Source organism: Puma concolor, chromosome D3 (assembly GCF_028749965.1).
Source record: "Puma concolor isolate L17-30 chromosome D3, mPumCon1.1.hap2, whole genome shotgun sequence".
NCBI lineage: Eukaryota > Metazoa > Chordata > Mammalia > Carnivora > Felidae > Puma > Puma concolor.
The window spans coordinates 7,956,532-7,972,390 of NC_141678.1; the positions used below are offsets into that span (position 1 = coordinate 7,956,532).

General features: G+C 49.3%; 1 protein-coding gene across 11 annotated transcripts in view; it reads left to right on the forward strand.

Moving 5' to 3' along the window:
* KDM2B (lysine demethylase 2B) overlaps nucleotides 1-15,859 on the forward strand; it is a 152,489-nt gene that overhangs the window by 49,828 nt on the left and 86,802 nt on the right. For 8 of the 11 annotated variants that reach the window (XM_086681620.1, XM_086681618.1, XM_086681613.1 and 5 more), the window contains exons 5-6: nucleotides 7,278-7,456; nucleotides 7,670-7,776. In XM_086681620.1, the coding sequence (XP_086537746.1) occupies nucleotides 7,278-7,456; nucleotides 7,670-7,776 (286 nt within the window). Of the gene's footprint in view, nucleotides 1-7,277; nucleotides 7,457-7,669; nucleotides 7,777-14,027; nucleotides 14,996-15,067; nucleotides 15,179-15,566; nucleotides 15,691-15,859 lie in introns of those variants that run through there. The other 3 variants (XM_086681624.1, XM_086681621.1, XM_086681622.1) reach the window with 3 other exon arrangements.

Consider the following 15,859-nt stretch of genomic DNA (forward strand, 5'->3'; position numbering starts at 1 on the left):
TATGATGACCTACTATTTTAGAGTTGTCAAAATTGTACATTTATTGTGCAAGTTTGGGACTCAGGTTAATGAGTCAGAAGTATTCTGAAAGAGAAGGGGTTGATATGTACATTCTTGTCATTTTATTTTATTTTATTAATTTAATTTAATTTAATTTAATTTAATTTATTTTAATTATTTTGAGAGAGAGAGTGTGCATGCGTGTGTGAGCAGTGGTGGGGGGTGAGGAGCAGAGGGAGAGTGAGAGAGAGAATCTTAAGCAGGCTCCACGCTCAGCTCTCAAACCGTGAGGTTGTGACCTGAGCCGAAATCGAGAGTCAGATGCTTAACTGAGCCACCCAGGTGCTTGTCATTTTAGATTGGCAGGGACAGGAAGCTGTGAGTTGCATATACAAATCTTTAGTTTTTTTTTTTTTTTTTTTTTTAATGTTTATTTTTTTTTGAGAGTGCAAGCCGGAGAGGGGCAGAGAAGGGGGGGATAGAGGATCTGAGGCAGGCTCTGCACTGACAACATAGAGCCCGATGCAGGGCTTGAACTCACAAACTGAGAGATCACGACCCAAGCTGAAGTCAGACTTTCATCTGACTGAGCTGCCCAGGTGCCCCCAAATCTTTAGCTTGTATGCAGTGAGATGCCATAGCACATTTGGTACCTTTAAGAGCCTTTCATTTGCCTCCAGCATTAATTGTCTGAATGTGAAACAAAAATTTTTTAATTAAAAAAATGAAATTTTATTTTATTTTATTTTATTTTATTTTATTTATTTATTTTTTATTTATTTTTGGGACAGAGAGAGACAGAGCATGAACGGGGGAGGGGCAGAGAGAGAGGGAGACACAGAATCGGAAACAGGCTCCAGGCTCCGAGCCATCAGCCCAGAGCCCGACGCGGGGCTCGAACTCACGGACCGCGAGATCGTGACCTGGCTGAAGTCGGATGCCTAACCGACTGCGCCACCCAGGCGCCCCCAAAAAATGAAATTTTAAATTACATCTAATTAATTAAATTTTTAATTAAAAATGTTTTTTTCACAACTGTTTTTTGAGGTAGGTGGTCTTATCTCTGTTGTAGATGAGGACATTGGGGTACTTTGTTTAAAGATCTTATGCTCTGAGGAAAGACAGGAACCTGAAACATGAGTCCTTTGATCCATTTTTGCATGTGGAATGTATTATATATGCTGAAAAGTTAAAAAGAAAATTCTAAAACGAACGCCTGCCACCCAGGTTAGGAAGGATTGTAATTCCTTACATGTTCCTGTGAGACCCTCCCGCCCCAGAGGTGCCTGTTGTCTTGTGTTCTGGGGCTGCCATAACAAAGTACCACAAACCGAGTGGGTTAAAACCACAGAAATTTATTCTCTCAGTTTTAGAAGCCAAAGTCCAAAATTGAGGTGTTGACTGCATTGGTTCCTTCTAGAGTTTCTGAAGGAAACTCCTGCTTTGCCTTTTCCTGCTTTTGGTAACTCCAGGCATTGCTTGGCTTATAGATAACATTATTTCACACTCTCCTCCATCTTTCACTTGACCTTGACCTTCTTCTAAAGACACTAGTGATGGGATTTAGGACCCACTCTCAGTCCAGGACAATCTCCTCTTGAGATCCTTACACTAATTACCTCTAAAAGACCCTTTTTCCAAATAAGGTCCTATTCAAAAGTTCTGGGTAAATCCTTTGGAGGGTCACCATTCCACTACCATCTTGAATTTTGTTTATCATTTCCTGGTCTCAATTTAGGGTTTCCCACCTCTGCCTGCATCCCTAAGCCCTGTTAAGTTGTGAAGAACTGAGCCCATGCATACACCTCGTGCCTCCCTAGAGGAGGGAAGGGCATTGTGGGCGGTTTGTGAAGCCTCTGCAGAGAGAGAAGCTGAAATAGTGCATGGCCCAAGCTCTTGGTCCATGATGAAGGGAGACTCACAAGAAACAATTAGGTAAAAGGAGACAGAGAGAGAGAGGAAGAAATGAAGTTCTTGTTCTTGTCAGGTTGGAGGAAGTATATGAGATTTAAATTCATATCTTACATTGCTTTGAAAAATAATTTATTGTGGGTGCTTGGGTGGCTCTGTTGGTTAAGTGTCTGACTTCGGCTCATGGTTTGTGAGTTCGAGCCCTGTGTCGGGCTCCATAATGACAGCGCAGAGCCTGCTTGGGATCCTCTCACTCTGTGCCCCTCCCCCACTCGCGCTTTCTCTCTCTCTCTCTCTCTCTCAAAATAAATAAAACCTAAAAAAAAAAAAAAGAATTTATGAGGTGAAATTCACATAACATAAAATTAACCATTTTAAGGTACACAATTCAATGGCATTTGTTACATTCACAATGTTGTGCAACCATTACTTCTCTGTTGGTTCCAAAACGTTTTCATCACCCTGAAAGGAAACGCATAGCCATTAACACTCATTCCTCATTCCTATCCCCCAGCCCCTGGCACCCACTAAGCTACTTCTAGTCTCTGTGGACTTACCTTTTCTGTACATGTTATATAAATGGCTTCATGAAATATGTGACCACTGGTGGGGCGCCTGGGTGGCTCAGTCAGTTAAGCGTCTGACTTTGGCTCATGATCTCATGGTTTGTGGGTTCGAGCTCTGTGTTGGGCTCTCTGCTGACAGCTCAGAGCCTGGAGCCTGACTCCCATTCTCATTCTCTTTCTGCCCCTCCCCCGCTTGTGCTCTGTCTCTCAAAAATAAATAAATGTAAAAAAAAAAAATGTGACCATTGGTGTCTGGCTTCTTTCACTGAGTATCATGTTTTTGTTTTTGTTTTTTTCCAAGTTTATTTATTTATTTTGAGAGAGAGTGAGCAAGCAGGTGAAGTGCAGAGAGAGGGGCCAGGGGAGAGAATCCCAAGCAGGCTCTGAGCTGTCAGTGCAGAGCCCGATGTGGGGCTCTATCTCACGAACCGTGAGATCGTGACCTCAGCTGAAATCGAGAGTTGGATGTTCAACCTGCTGAGCCATGCAGGTGACCCGTTTCGAGACTTTTGAAAGAAAAAAGTTACTTTTAGAATAACCAACTTTGTTGGTCATTTAGTGCCTGAGTTGTTTTGTTTAATAACATTTTTATTGAGGTATCATTCACATGCCCTACAATTCAACTATTTAAAGTGTCCAATTCAGTGGCTTTTCATCTGTCCACAGAGCTGTGCAAACATCGCCACAGTCAGTTTTAGGACATTGTTATCACCCGCCATAAAAACCTCACACCTGTTAGTCATCCCTGTTATGTTTTAGGATCTGAAGTAGTCAGTCCATTGGACTGTCTGGCAGAGATTTAAGTGGCTCTGACTTTGTACTGCTTAATTTTCTCCACCTGTAATTATAGATGAACTTGGCCAATTAGGTAACAATACCTATCTTTAGGCACTTTATGGAAGTGTTTCATGTGCATTATCTCCCTTAAGGCTCAGATCAACCTGTGGGCAAGCTGCCATTTTTGTCCCCATGTTACAGATGGGGAAACTGATAGAGAAACTAAGAGGCCCAACGTCCAGCTGGTTTTTGATCCATGAAGTCTTTCCTTAATTTGTTGTGCTGATAGAGGCGACTGAGCTCCAGTCTTCAGTGCTGACTTGCATGAGCCTCTAGGTCTGTGATTGTTATCTACCTGCCCAGCAGTCCTTCCACAGCGGGCTTCGCAGAAATGACCTTGTGCAAAGTTCGGAAGGAGAGGCTGCGGGAGGTGGGAGGCTGGCCAGAGACGGGGGAGGATTTGGGTGCCTGTTTTTCTTTCAACTCCCCTGCTGTCATAGCAGCCTCTCTGCCAAGTGGGCTTCCCAGAAAAGCTGAGCAGAGCCTACCTGCTCCAGGAGCCCCGGGTAAGGTAGGAGCCAGCACTGTCCAGAGCAGGCCAGAATTTCCAGCAAAGTTCAGGGATGCCCCCTGGTGGATCTGCACTCCTGAAGCAAAGACAACACTGTTTTCCGAGTCTTCTCAGGATCTGTGGGGTCAGGAGCCAGTCCCTGAAGGCAGAGATCATTTTTCAACCATAGCATGTGATCTGGATTCAGTATTGCATAGGACAGGAACAGGAGTCGGGGGACAGGAGCCTGGGCACCGGATTAGATTGAATTGGCATCACATTGCAGTTCTGCTGCTTATTAACTGCTGCTCATTTTGGGTCTAGTTAGTTGTCTGAGCCTCGGTTTCTCATCTATCAAATGGGTATAAGTGAAGTTCTACCTCCCAGAACCATAATGAACTTAAGATAACCTGTGGAGAGAGTTTACCTGTGCTCAGTAAATATTGACTATTCTAATTGGTAGAGTATGTTCTGGACAACGAGCCGATCCCATCGTCTGTAGACATTAGCTTCCTCATTTATTTATTATTATTATTATTATTTTTTTAATTTATTAATGTTTATTTTTGAGAGAGAGACAGAGCGTAAGCAGGGGAGGGGCAGAGAGAGAGAGAGAGAGAGAGAGAGAGAGAGAGACAGAATTTAAAGCAGGTTCCAGGCTCTGAGCTGTGAGCACAGAGCCCAGTATGGGGCTCAAACTCACAGACCATGAGATCATGACCTGAGCCGAAGTCAGATGCTAAACCGACTGAGCCACCCAGGCACCCCTAGTTTCCTCATTTATAAGACAAGGACAGTCCTACCTAGCATCTGGGGTGGTTATGAAAAATAAGATATTGAACCCAAAAGATAGCAACACCCAAGTTCTCATATGTGCCTATGGGATTATTTTTATTATTCAGTTCCTATTATGTGAAATGCACTGTGTATTAATTCAGCAAATACTGAACTTGGGCCTCTTATAAGGCAGGCTCTGTGCACAGAGCTGGGTATATAGCACTGAACTAGATGGGAATAGTAGTCACATCAGCATGTAAGTTCCATGAGGGTTTTGTCTAGTTCAAGGGTTGGCAAGCTTTCTCTGTAAAGATCTAGAGCGTCAGTGTTTTGGGCTTTGCCGGCCATTTAGTCTGTGTCAGCTACTTAGCTTATCCCTTGCAGTATGGACACAGCCAGAGACATTGTGTGAACCAGAGTGTGGCTGTATGCTAATAAAACTTTATATATGGACCCAGAAATTTGAGTTTTGTAGTATTTTCATATCACAAAATATTCTTCCGGAGGGGCACCTGGGTGGCTCAGTTGGTTAAGTGACTTCAGCTCAGGTCATGAACTCCCGGTTCATGGGTTCGAGCCACTTGGGCTCTGTGCTGGCAGTGTGGAGCCTGCTTGGGGTTCTCTTTCTCTCTCTCCCTCCCAGATAAATAAATTTAAAAAATATTCTTTTGATTTTTCCCCCCTCCCTCATCACTTAAGAATGTAAAAACTGTTCATAGCCCGTGGGCCAGGTTTGCCCACGGGTTGTCATTTGCTGCTTTCTTTGCTCTTCTGTCTTGGAGTGGCTTTGAACAAGGTGATCTCCTGCTTCTTGTTCTTTTCTTTCTTTCTTAATTCCACTGGTTTATACATTTCTAAGTTCCCATGGACCATGTATTTGTCACTGAGCTAATGGGGAATTGAGGTCTTTCCTTAACAGATGGTGGGCTCCTCATTCCAGTCCTGATGCTTGTTTTGTGTCCTGACAGATAGGAGGGGCTAGCTTTCATCCTCAATCACCATGAATTTGGCAATCTGCTGTGTGTCTGTTTTCTCACTGCTCACAGCGCTTACTTTGGTTGTTCCTTCTATGTTGACTGAAGGTCTGGAGCCATTATTATTCCCATCTTACAGATGGGGAAGTAGAGTCCCCGGAAGGGTTGTGGTTTCCTTGAAGCTCTGTTCGTTGCTATTGGTCCCAGCGCTAGTGCTGACCGCTCCTGTCTCCCAGTCCTGAGCTTGTTCCTTTGTCTCTGGGAAGCAGTGGGAGGTGGCTCAGCTCACTCCTGAGATGAGAAGTGGGACTTTCCTGAGGAGGGGCGCCCCTCATTCCTTTCAGTTCAGTGGTGGTTCCTACGAGAAGTCGTACGTCACATGTTGCATGGGACAGCCAATATTCCTCACTTACTTGTTCCATAAATATGTACTGAGCTCCCGCCATGTGCCAGGCTCTGTTCTAGATACTTGGGGTAAAGTAGTGAGCAAGGCAGACAGGACTTCTCTCCTGGCAACGATTACAGAACAGTAGGGAAGAAAGACAACAAAGCCAACAAAACATATTTAGGAATTGTGATTAGTCCCAGGAATAAGGGGGAGACCCATGCATTTCAGTACCAGGTACTGTGCCTAGTAGTTCTGTGAGCATCATCTGATTTAATCCTCACAGTTAGCCTATGAAAAGAGATGGCAGGGCCACCCAAGTGGCTCAGTTGGTTACGCGTCTGACTTTGGCTCAGGTCATGATCTCACCGTTTACAAGTTTGAGCCCCACGTCAGGCTCTGTGATGACAGTTCAGAGCCTGGAGCCTGCTTCGGATTCTGTGTCTCCCTCTCTCTCTGCCCCTCCCCGCTCCCCAACAAAAAACATTAAAAAAGATTAAAAAAATTAGAGATGGCAGGATGAAGATACAGAGGTTCAGAGAAGTCAAGTAACTCCTGGCTTCACAGACCAGGGAGGGAGACTACCAAACAGCTAATTTTCTATAGAAATAAGTACTATCCGGGGCGCCTGGGTGGCTCAGTCGGTTGAGCGTCCGACTTTGGCTCAGGTCATGATCTTGCGGTTTGTGGGTTCGAGCCCCGTGTCGGGCTCTGTGCTTGACAGCAGAGCCTGGAGCCTGTTTCAGATTCTGTGTCTCCCTCTCTCTCTGCCCCGCCCCACCCCCCCACTCTGTCTCTTTCTCCTTCAAAAATAAATAAACATTAAAAAAAAAAAAAAAGAAAGAAGTACTATCCTAGTGCTGTGAATAAACAGAAAGGCCTTGAGTGCCATGCTAAGAGATTCTTTAGTAGGCAGTGTGGAGCATTGAAGGTTTTGAGCAGAGAGAGAGTGTCCATGGGCAGGTCTCTGTTTTAGAAAGCTCACGCTGGCAGCACTGTAGAGGATGGACAGGAGGGGGTAGTTTGGAGACCTTTTAGGATGTTCTGGACGGGATGGGGGGAGTCCGGAGACTGCTTAGGATGTTCTGGACGGGAGGAGAGCGTCTGGAGACCGCTTTGGAGGTTGTCTTGAAGACTAGTAAGGGTGGACTGGACCAGTGTGGAGGCCATGCTGGTGCAGGGAAGCAGTGGAGAGAGATTCAGTGAGGAAAACCAAGTGGATGAGGTGACAGAGCAGACATGGCATATGGAAGAGGCAGGTTTTGTTCATGGGGACCCCAAGTGGGATCCGGGCCCCAAGCTGTCAGGAGCCGCCAGCACGTGCACTCTGCCCCCAGGCGGCCGTCGGCTGGTGGACGTGATGGATGTGAACACGCAGAAGGGCGCGGAAATGAGCATGTCCCAGTTTGTGCGGTACTACGAGACTCCTGAGGCTCAGCGGGACAAGCTGTACAATGTCATCAGCCTTGAGTTCAGCCACACCAAGCTGGAGCACCTGGTCAAGCGTCCGACTGTGGTAGGTCCCCGGCCGCCGTCCCTCTCCTTGACGCCTCCCTCCCGCCTCCTCTCCTTGCCCAGCCTCACTTGCTTCAGGCTTGAGGCCAGCCAGTGTCAGCCCCAGGGAAGGACAGGAGGGGCGTGGGGAGCACGGGGAAGGGTGGAGGTGGTGAGGAAGCCCAGTGGAAGGGCACCCCAAGACAGGAAGTGCTGACAGCGATCTGGCTTTCAGGTAGACCTGGTGGACTGGGTGGACAACATGTGGCCCCAGCATCTGAAGGAGAAGCAGACAGAAGCCACGAACGCCATTGCAGAGATGAAATACCCGAAAGTGAAGAAGTAAGACTGCCTGGCTAGTGGCGGGAGCTTGGGGTGGGGGTGTCTCCTAGCCCAACAGGGTGCTGCTGGGATGTAAGGGATGGGGGTCCTTGGCGTGAGCAGGTTGGCGCCTTGGAACACAGGGGCTCTGCATTCCCCATCCAGATGGTCCTTCTTGGCCTCCTTGCCAGCTCTCCCTCGGGGCCTGTGATCTGAGTGGAGGGGAGGAATACTGGGGACCGTCTCTCTGTACTTGTGTGCTCGCCAGACCTTTATCTACTCCTGCCAAGTGACTGCAAGCCCTGGGAGTGGGCAGACCGTGGACACGTTGCTTTTGCCAAGGGCTGGGAAGGGATCTGGTGTTCTTTTGCTGCTTGCTGTTGAGATGCAGGGCCTCTGATCCAGAACTTTTCCCGATCAAAGCCCAAGGGCTACTTACTCACTAAACACTCCTTAGCTGGTGTCTCGAAGCGGCAGGTCGGCTCTGGGCCGAGAAGATGGCCACGTCTAATTGCAGGGACATCACTACATATGGACCAGTAAGTCCTGAGACTAGTCGTTAAACATGGGCAGAGGCACCTATGATCCCTCCCACGTTCTAGAATTTCGGTAACGGACCCTGGGGACCCTTGGGGCTATTGGGGCTCTCTCCACCTCAGACCGTCTGTGTTTCCATCTCCAAAATGGGAAGGAGATGCTGGCTGTCCCAGGCATGACCGCTGCTCTGGGCTTCCTAGAAGAGTTGGCTCTGGCAGCTCTGAATCCATTAATATCTTTCTGCTCAGCCCTGCTGCCAGGAGTGCCCCCAGGAGCGTGAAGGCTGTGAGCTGTTCATTCACTCCACCCTGAATGAAGGGTAGAGTGAATGTAGATTCGGTGCCAGCTTTGTAAGAGAGGCCAGCACTCTGGCCCTGGCTTCTCAAGGCTTTGCTTTCAAGCTCTCTCTTTCTTTAATTATTTCTCAGGCATTTTTCCTCCCCTTGAAGCTGAAGCTCTTTACACCCCTTAGATTTGGGCTGCGTCAAACACAAAGAATGAGCTCAAGGTGGGGAGGGAAGAAGGGTTTCAGTTCTGTTCCTGTCCCGTTCGATCACAGCAAAATTTCTGGAGCCCCTTGGGTGGGGAAGTAAGATGAATGAGACTAAGAGCCCCTACCCTCTGGAGAATGTGTCGTATAACGCATGGGGTAAGGTGCCATCTCATCCTAGGTAGAGTGAAACCAGTTCTGGGGACGGGACAGGGAGAGGAGGAATCCTCTTTGGCTGGTGGCAGTGGGAAGTCCTCTCAGAGGGCACACTGCACCTAGGCTTTAAAAGAAGAGGAGAAAACCAATTTGACAATAAATTTCATATATAAATTAAAAAAAAAATGTATGGAAACCAATTTGACAATACATTTCATATATAAATAAAAAAAATAAATAAATAAATAAAAGAAGAGGAGATGGGAGGGACTTGGAGGGGGGTGGTGGAGGAAGGGAAGTGCCAGGGACCTTGATGGAATCATGAGGGTAGAGCTGGAGGAAAGAGTGTGGGGCTCAGAGACTAGTTAGGGGTGGATCACAGCTCTGATCGATTGATTGGGTGATTCAGTCAGCATATGTATTAAACATCTGATTGGTGCTGGGCACTGAGAATGCAGAAAGGAGAAAACCAGGTGAGCTCCCTGCCCTCACGGAGCTTGTAGTCTATCCGGAGACAGATGTTCATCCAACAATCAGAGAAACAAATGGAAATTTGCAGCTCTGTCGAGACCATAAGGCAGAGATCCACAGTGCTCCAGGATTGTGTACCAGGGCACTCTCAGTCACGGAGGGCAGGGCCGTCGTCCCCAGGGTGGGGTCTCGGGGAAGTGGGGTTACTTAGGTGAAGAGGGCTGGCTGTGTGCAGAGAGCCTGGTGGGATGGCTAGGAAGGTCAGGAAGACAGGGGCAGGTGGACCTGTGGAAGGAAGGTTAGTGAGGCTGGAGCAAAGTGAGGGAAGTGGGTGGGGGGTGCGGGACGGTGGGTGGGCCAGGCTGCTCAGGGCCTGATGCGCCAGGATGAAGGGTCTGTGTTTCTCCTAAGAGCAGTCAGAAGCCTCTCTGAGATCTTAAGCAGAGAGGGATGTGTGCAGATATGTGTGCCACAAGTTGTGCTGCCGCCGTGTGGATTGAAGGAAGTGGGGTGGAGTGAGAGCGGAAAGCAGTGCATCGCCTCCATAGGGCAAATGCTGGGCCAGGAGGGAGCAGGGACTTGGATGGGACATGTGTCTAGGAAGGGAAAATAGCACTGGGGGACCTAGATTTCAACTGCCTTGCCCCCTTTAGATGCTTGGTATATTCACCTGATAGAAAAATTCCTCTGAATAGTAAGTTCTAGTAATACCTTGAGAATCCTATCGAATTACCAAAAAGAGCCCCATGCACTATTTTCTAGAACCATGTGTCTTTGACTCATTGGTTGGATTGTGTGGCAAATACATTTACAAACTCTGTCAGTGGCCTTGGGAACTTGTTACAGGATTTGAACCTTGTGAGGAAGGAAGTTGTCACTTTGGGAATCTTCCATTGGTTTGGCTGTAAAGAATGCTGATTTCAGTTAATCAGCAAGGTAAAAATCCCGCAATGATGAAGTCCTCTGGGACCACAGAATGGTTCTGTGGAATTTAATTAAAATGACACTGTTTCTAGAAGTCAGAGCTCCCATGCTGACAGGTCACCTGATATAAGGTTTGCAGGAGGGAAGAGAGAAGTGTTACAGACCCATCATTGCCTTCTCCCCGGCTCTAGGGTTTGTGCAGTTTGATCGTGGAGGGGGGGATTTCAGAATTTTAATGGGTTCTGGTTGAGATACTTAAGGCTAGGGGTACTGGCGGTTGTCAAGGGGGTGGCTGTAACTTTGTGGGAGACAAAAGATGTAAAGGATATGTTAGTGTATCAGTTATCTATTGCTGTGTTAACTGACTGCCCGTAAATGCAAGACTCTAGTCTAAGTAATTGGTAGGCTACAGTGAATAAAGCAAAGTTCCTGTACTCAGGGGGCTTATATTCAGGTGGTGAAAAGAGATGGGCAAGTAAACAAGTGAATAATATAATTCAGGAGGTGATAAGTGTTGGGAGGAAACCTAAAGCAAGGTAAAGGGAGGCTCCTTGCTGGCTGAGTTGGTAGAGCATGCGACTCGATCTCAGGGTCATGAGTTTGAGCCCCACATTGGGCGTAAAGATTACTATAGAAAAAAAAAAAGCAAGATAAAAGGAAAAAGAGGATGACAGGGCAGGCTGAAGGAACATCAGCTGCCCCGTGCACATCCGCCATTGCCTGCCCTCCATCTCTACCCTGCAGGGATGTTTTGGCCATCCAGAATTATTTGTCTTGGAAAATTCCTCATAATCGGATAAACTGACAACTATTTGGGAGTACCCCTTGTATTAGTTGTTTGTTGATGCATAACATTTTCCTAAAACCTTGTAGCGTAAAAAAAGACATCTTAGCAGCTTAGAACAACATTACCTCACACTTTCTGTGGGTCAGGAATCTGAGAGTGGCTCATAGTTGCTCTTGGGCTTGTCTTGACTGGGGCTAGAGCGCCCACTTCCACGATGGTGCACTCACACCGCTGTTGGCAAGAGGCCTGAGTTCTTCACCTTGTGGGCCTCTCCATAGGGCTGCTCAAGAGTCCCTGTGACATGGCAGCTGGTACTCCCCCACCCCAAATAGTGGGGGAAGAGAGAGCAAGGAAGAAGCCACAGTGCCTATTATGCCCAATTTTGAAAAATCACATGCTATTTACTTCTATCATATTCTATTAAATTAAAGTGAGGTACTACGTCTAGCCCACACACCAAGGGGAGGGGAATTTGGCTCTATCTCTGAAAAAGGGAGTCTCAAGGACTAGTGGGCATGTTTTAAAGCCTCCACAATCTCCTAGGTCTCTGGCATGGGCGTACCTTTCTCACTTAGGACCACTGGGTATTATAATGCCTTCCAGAGGGAAATTAACAAATCTTTTCTCTCCTCACATGCTGCTTGCAGAAATGAGGTTTGCGGCTTAATGGAGACAGGCTGTGAACTGACAAGCAGTGAAAGGAAGGGGGACCCCACATAAAGCATATATTCGGCTCCCAAATAATTGGGAGTGAACCGCATTTCCTCCCTGCACCTTATGGGGGTGGCAGGAAGAACTGGGGAAAAAATTGGATGTGAAGCTGAAACCCAGACAGGGTGCAGCTGGGTGCCGGGATGAGCAAGGTTCAAGGGCTGCCCCTGGCACTTTCTGGTGGCTGCAGGAAGTCTTTCATCTCCTCTTAGGGACTCAGTTTCCCCTTCTACAAAGTGGGGATCCTGTCATCCCTGCCCCACCTCCCAACCATGCTACAGGGAAGATGGAGCCTACAGTGGATGTGACATGTGGGTAGGACAAGATGTTTGTCTTTGTGGCCTCGTGTAGATACAAGTCTCCAACTGCCGTCGGAATCCTTGGCTTTCCGATCTGTTCTCTCACAGTTGCACTGGGCTTTTATCTCGGCAATGCTCATTTACTTTCAGCTCTCCTCATCCACGTTTGCTGGTATTAGAAGTGGTCATCTCTGTGTAATATATCACACAGGGAATCTGACCTAGAGAGGCTGTTGACGTCACACAGGCATAGAACTGTGTGGGCCACACACCCACATCCCAGGCTTCTGGATTTCTGGCTTTTCCTCTCTACATCCACACCTTTATAAGAGGAACAAAGAAGCCCAGCCTTTCTGTGCTGCCATGTATAGATGCAGACACTGTGTTAAACACTTAGCATGCACATCTTAATGGTACTGGAAGCAGGTGTTACTCTCTTCATTTTACAGACAAGGAAACTGAAATTCATATGCTTCAGTGCAGGTAACAGGTGCAGCAGCTGAATGTAAGACGGTAGGGGCTGGTGTGGATGTGGATAACTTCAAAAATTCATTCATTCATTCATTCATTCATTCATTCATTTTGAGAGAGAGAGAGAGAGAGGGAGGGAGGGAGGGAATCCCATGCAGGCTCTGTGATGTCAGCACACAGCCCGACACGGGGCTTGAACTCATGGACCATGAGATTATGACCTGAGCCAAAATCAAGAGCTGGACGCTTAGCTGGCTGAGCCACCCAGGTTCCCCCCAAAATTCTTCTTAAGAAACAAAACAAAAAAACAAAACAGAGCTGGCCAAACCAAGCACATCGACGGTCTGGTTTGACCCATGAGGGCCACCAGTTAGAGGCCCCTGATCAGTTAAACAAATGGGAATGCTGAGTTCCAGGAGGGGGAAACATTTAGTCCAATGTCACACAGTTGGTTAGAATAATTATAGGGCTGTATTGGTGGGTGCTATACTTAACACAGATAAATCTGATGTGATCCCTGCTGGGGCTTAAGCTGAGGCATTTGTGACTAAAAAAGTAATAATAATTTTCCCGTGGGGACAGCCTGGTCCAGCTGTCAGGGCCTTCTCTCAGCTCATTTAACTCCATCTATATTTTGTGTGTGTCAAAGACCTTGCTCAAGAACACCCACTCAATGACTGGTGCTCAGATCCAAGGTGAGAGATATTTCTTGTCATACAATTTTTTCTTTTAAATAGACAGAACATACATATGGTGAAAAAATCAGCCAGTTGCAAAAAAGTTCACAGTATAAGCTCGTAGCAGGCCATTGGAGAGGTACTAATAGGCGGGCCATCCTGTAAATGACACCGGGGAGCAAAACCCTGGCCCAGGGAGTTGACCACCTTGAAATGGCTTCAATGCTCACTTCCCTAAAATGGGGATTATAGGGTTGTCTTATTTATTTATTTATTTATTTATTTATTTATTTATTTATATTTTATTTATTATTTTTTGAAGATTTTATATTTTTAAGTAATCTCTACACCCGATGTGGGACTTGAACTTACAATCCTGAGGTCAAGAGTCGCGTGCTCCGCTGACTGAGCCAGCCGGGGAGGCCCCATGGTTGTTTTAAAGGTGTAACGATACCATGCATATAAGTAGCTGTTAGTATTAGCACTTGATAATTAGAGTCTATTAATTAACATTGGTGGAGAGCCCCAGGAGATGGGGTTTGGCCAAAGACTTAAGAAGCTTGATTTCTGACCCTGCAGAGGTGTCCTGCCCCCTTGGGGTTTAGGGGAAGGGTGTGGGGACAGAATGGGAGGAGGGCTGTGGCCCTGGTGAGCATGCCCTGGAGGGTAGGACTTCTGATTTGAGCTGGACCATCTCCTGCAGCCGGAAGTCAGTGGTTGAGTTTGACTGTAACCTGCAGACACTGCTTCTTTGAGAGTCTTGGGATTTGCCAGGTTAGACTGGGAGGAGGCCTGAGAAACTCTGAGACAGGCTGCCTGGGTAAGCATCATCACTGACTACGATAGAGACCTGGGTGGGTGAGCCTCTGCTTTCTCATCTGTAAAATGGGGACAATCTTGGGAATGACCTCAGAGGGTTGTGAAAATTGATTTAATAACCAAAGTATCATAGTGCCAGGTACTGTGTTAACATGTATATATCTCAGTGAATTCCTACAGTGATTCTATGATGCACGGTTACACAGCTACTAAGAGGGCAGGTAAGGGACATCTTAGAATGGAGAGTTGAACTTCAGGTCACCTCCCTGCCATTAGGATGAGAAAACCTGCTCAGGGAGGGAAAGTAAGTTGCCCAAGGTCACAGAGATAATCTGTTTTAGGGCCAGAGCAGCATAACCTGGTCTCCGAGCTGCCTGCCAGACCTGGGATCTGACACTCCCTCCAACCCCTAGCCGTGCCCCAATGGACACATGTAAGGAAGGTGGCTTTGCTGGGTGGTCACCTCCAGTAGCAGGACGGCGTCCACACTCCCTGAAAACGGGGGTACAGGCGTTCCTGAGCGCCCGCCTGCAGAGCTACCCTCGTGCCCCCACCCAGCCGAGGCGAGGGGGCGGCCGTGGGCGGCGGCGGCCTCCCCTGGCGCTGGCCGGCTAGCTTCCCTGTCGCCGCCGCGGCCTCCCTCCTCCTTCCTGGCGGCCGCCGCGCCGCGCGGGTGTTCAGTTTCAGCGCGGGGATGAGCGCAGGCTGCGCCCAGCTCCCCGAGGAAGGAAGGAAGAGAGAGAGGGCTGCACAGTCCTCGGCCGGGCCCTGGCAGCGCCGTGGAGGGGGCTCGGCTCCGGTCTCCGGGGCTGGGCGCGCGTCCATCCTGCGCTGCCGAAGGGGACGCCCGGGAGCCGCGCTGCCGCTGCCGCCGCCGCCGCCGCCGCCGCCGCCGAGGGTAACCGCGGACGCGCCGGGCGGGGCCGGGCGGGCGTCCCTGCGCTGCGCCCCGCGGGCCCGGGGCTACCCCGGGAGCCACCGCTCCTATGGGGCGCGCCGGGGCGGGGTGTGGGTCGCCTCCAGCCCGCGGGCTGCGCGGCCGGCGTCGCGGAGCAGCTCTTTGTGTCTCCCGGGGCTGCGTGTAAGTGTGTAGTGTGTGTGCGCGCGCGATCGGCGCCTCCAGCCCCGTCACCCGGTGCCAGCTTTTCCCAGGTTTCCCCCGCCAAGACCTTTGCCCGAAGGGATGCCGCCTGAGCCGCCCGGGGAGTTTCGCTAAGTTGGAGGGAAAAGGGCGGGGTGGGGTCGCCCGGCTTCCCCGGATCCCAGGCAGTGCCCCAAAGTTGGTGCTGCAGGTGCAGCGCCCCCTCCCATCACGCTCCTCCCCAGCCTGCGCGGGCCTTGGGAGGCGGGAACCCCCCAGAGGCTTAGCTCGGGGGCTCCTGATTCTCATCCCCCAACTTGGAGGGTGCGCTCCTGCACAGAAGCCACCGGGGCGGTGGGGGGTGGGGGGTGTTAAGGGGCGCGGCTTTCCGGGCAAGGGGCAGCCGAGGCGGAAGCCAGGCTGGCTGGCCGGCGGGGAGAGCTTAGCGGCCGTGGCACAGAGCCGGGGTGCCCATGTGACTGCGGTGTGCTTTGGAAGAGGAAGCTGTAGAGGTCAGTGCAAAGGCGTCACGCCAGAGCGAGCGGGAGCAGGAGTGAGGGGGGAGACCCGGAATGAGCGCGGGGCAGCTGGGAGGGCGGGGGTGGCGGCTGCAGGGGCCCCCTGGACAAAGCCGCCCTGTCACAGCCACCCTGGCCGCTCCAACGCACGCAATTGCCCGGC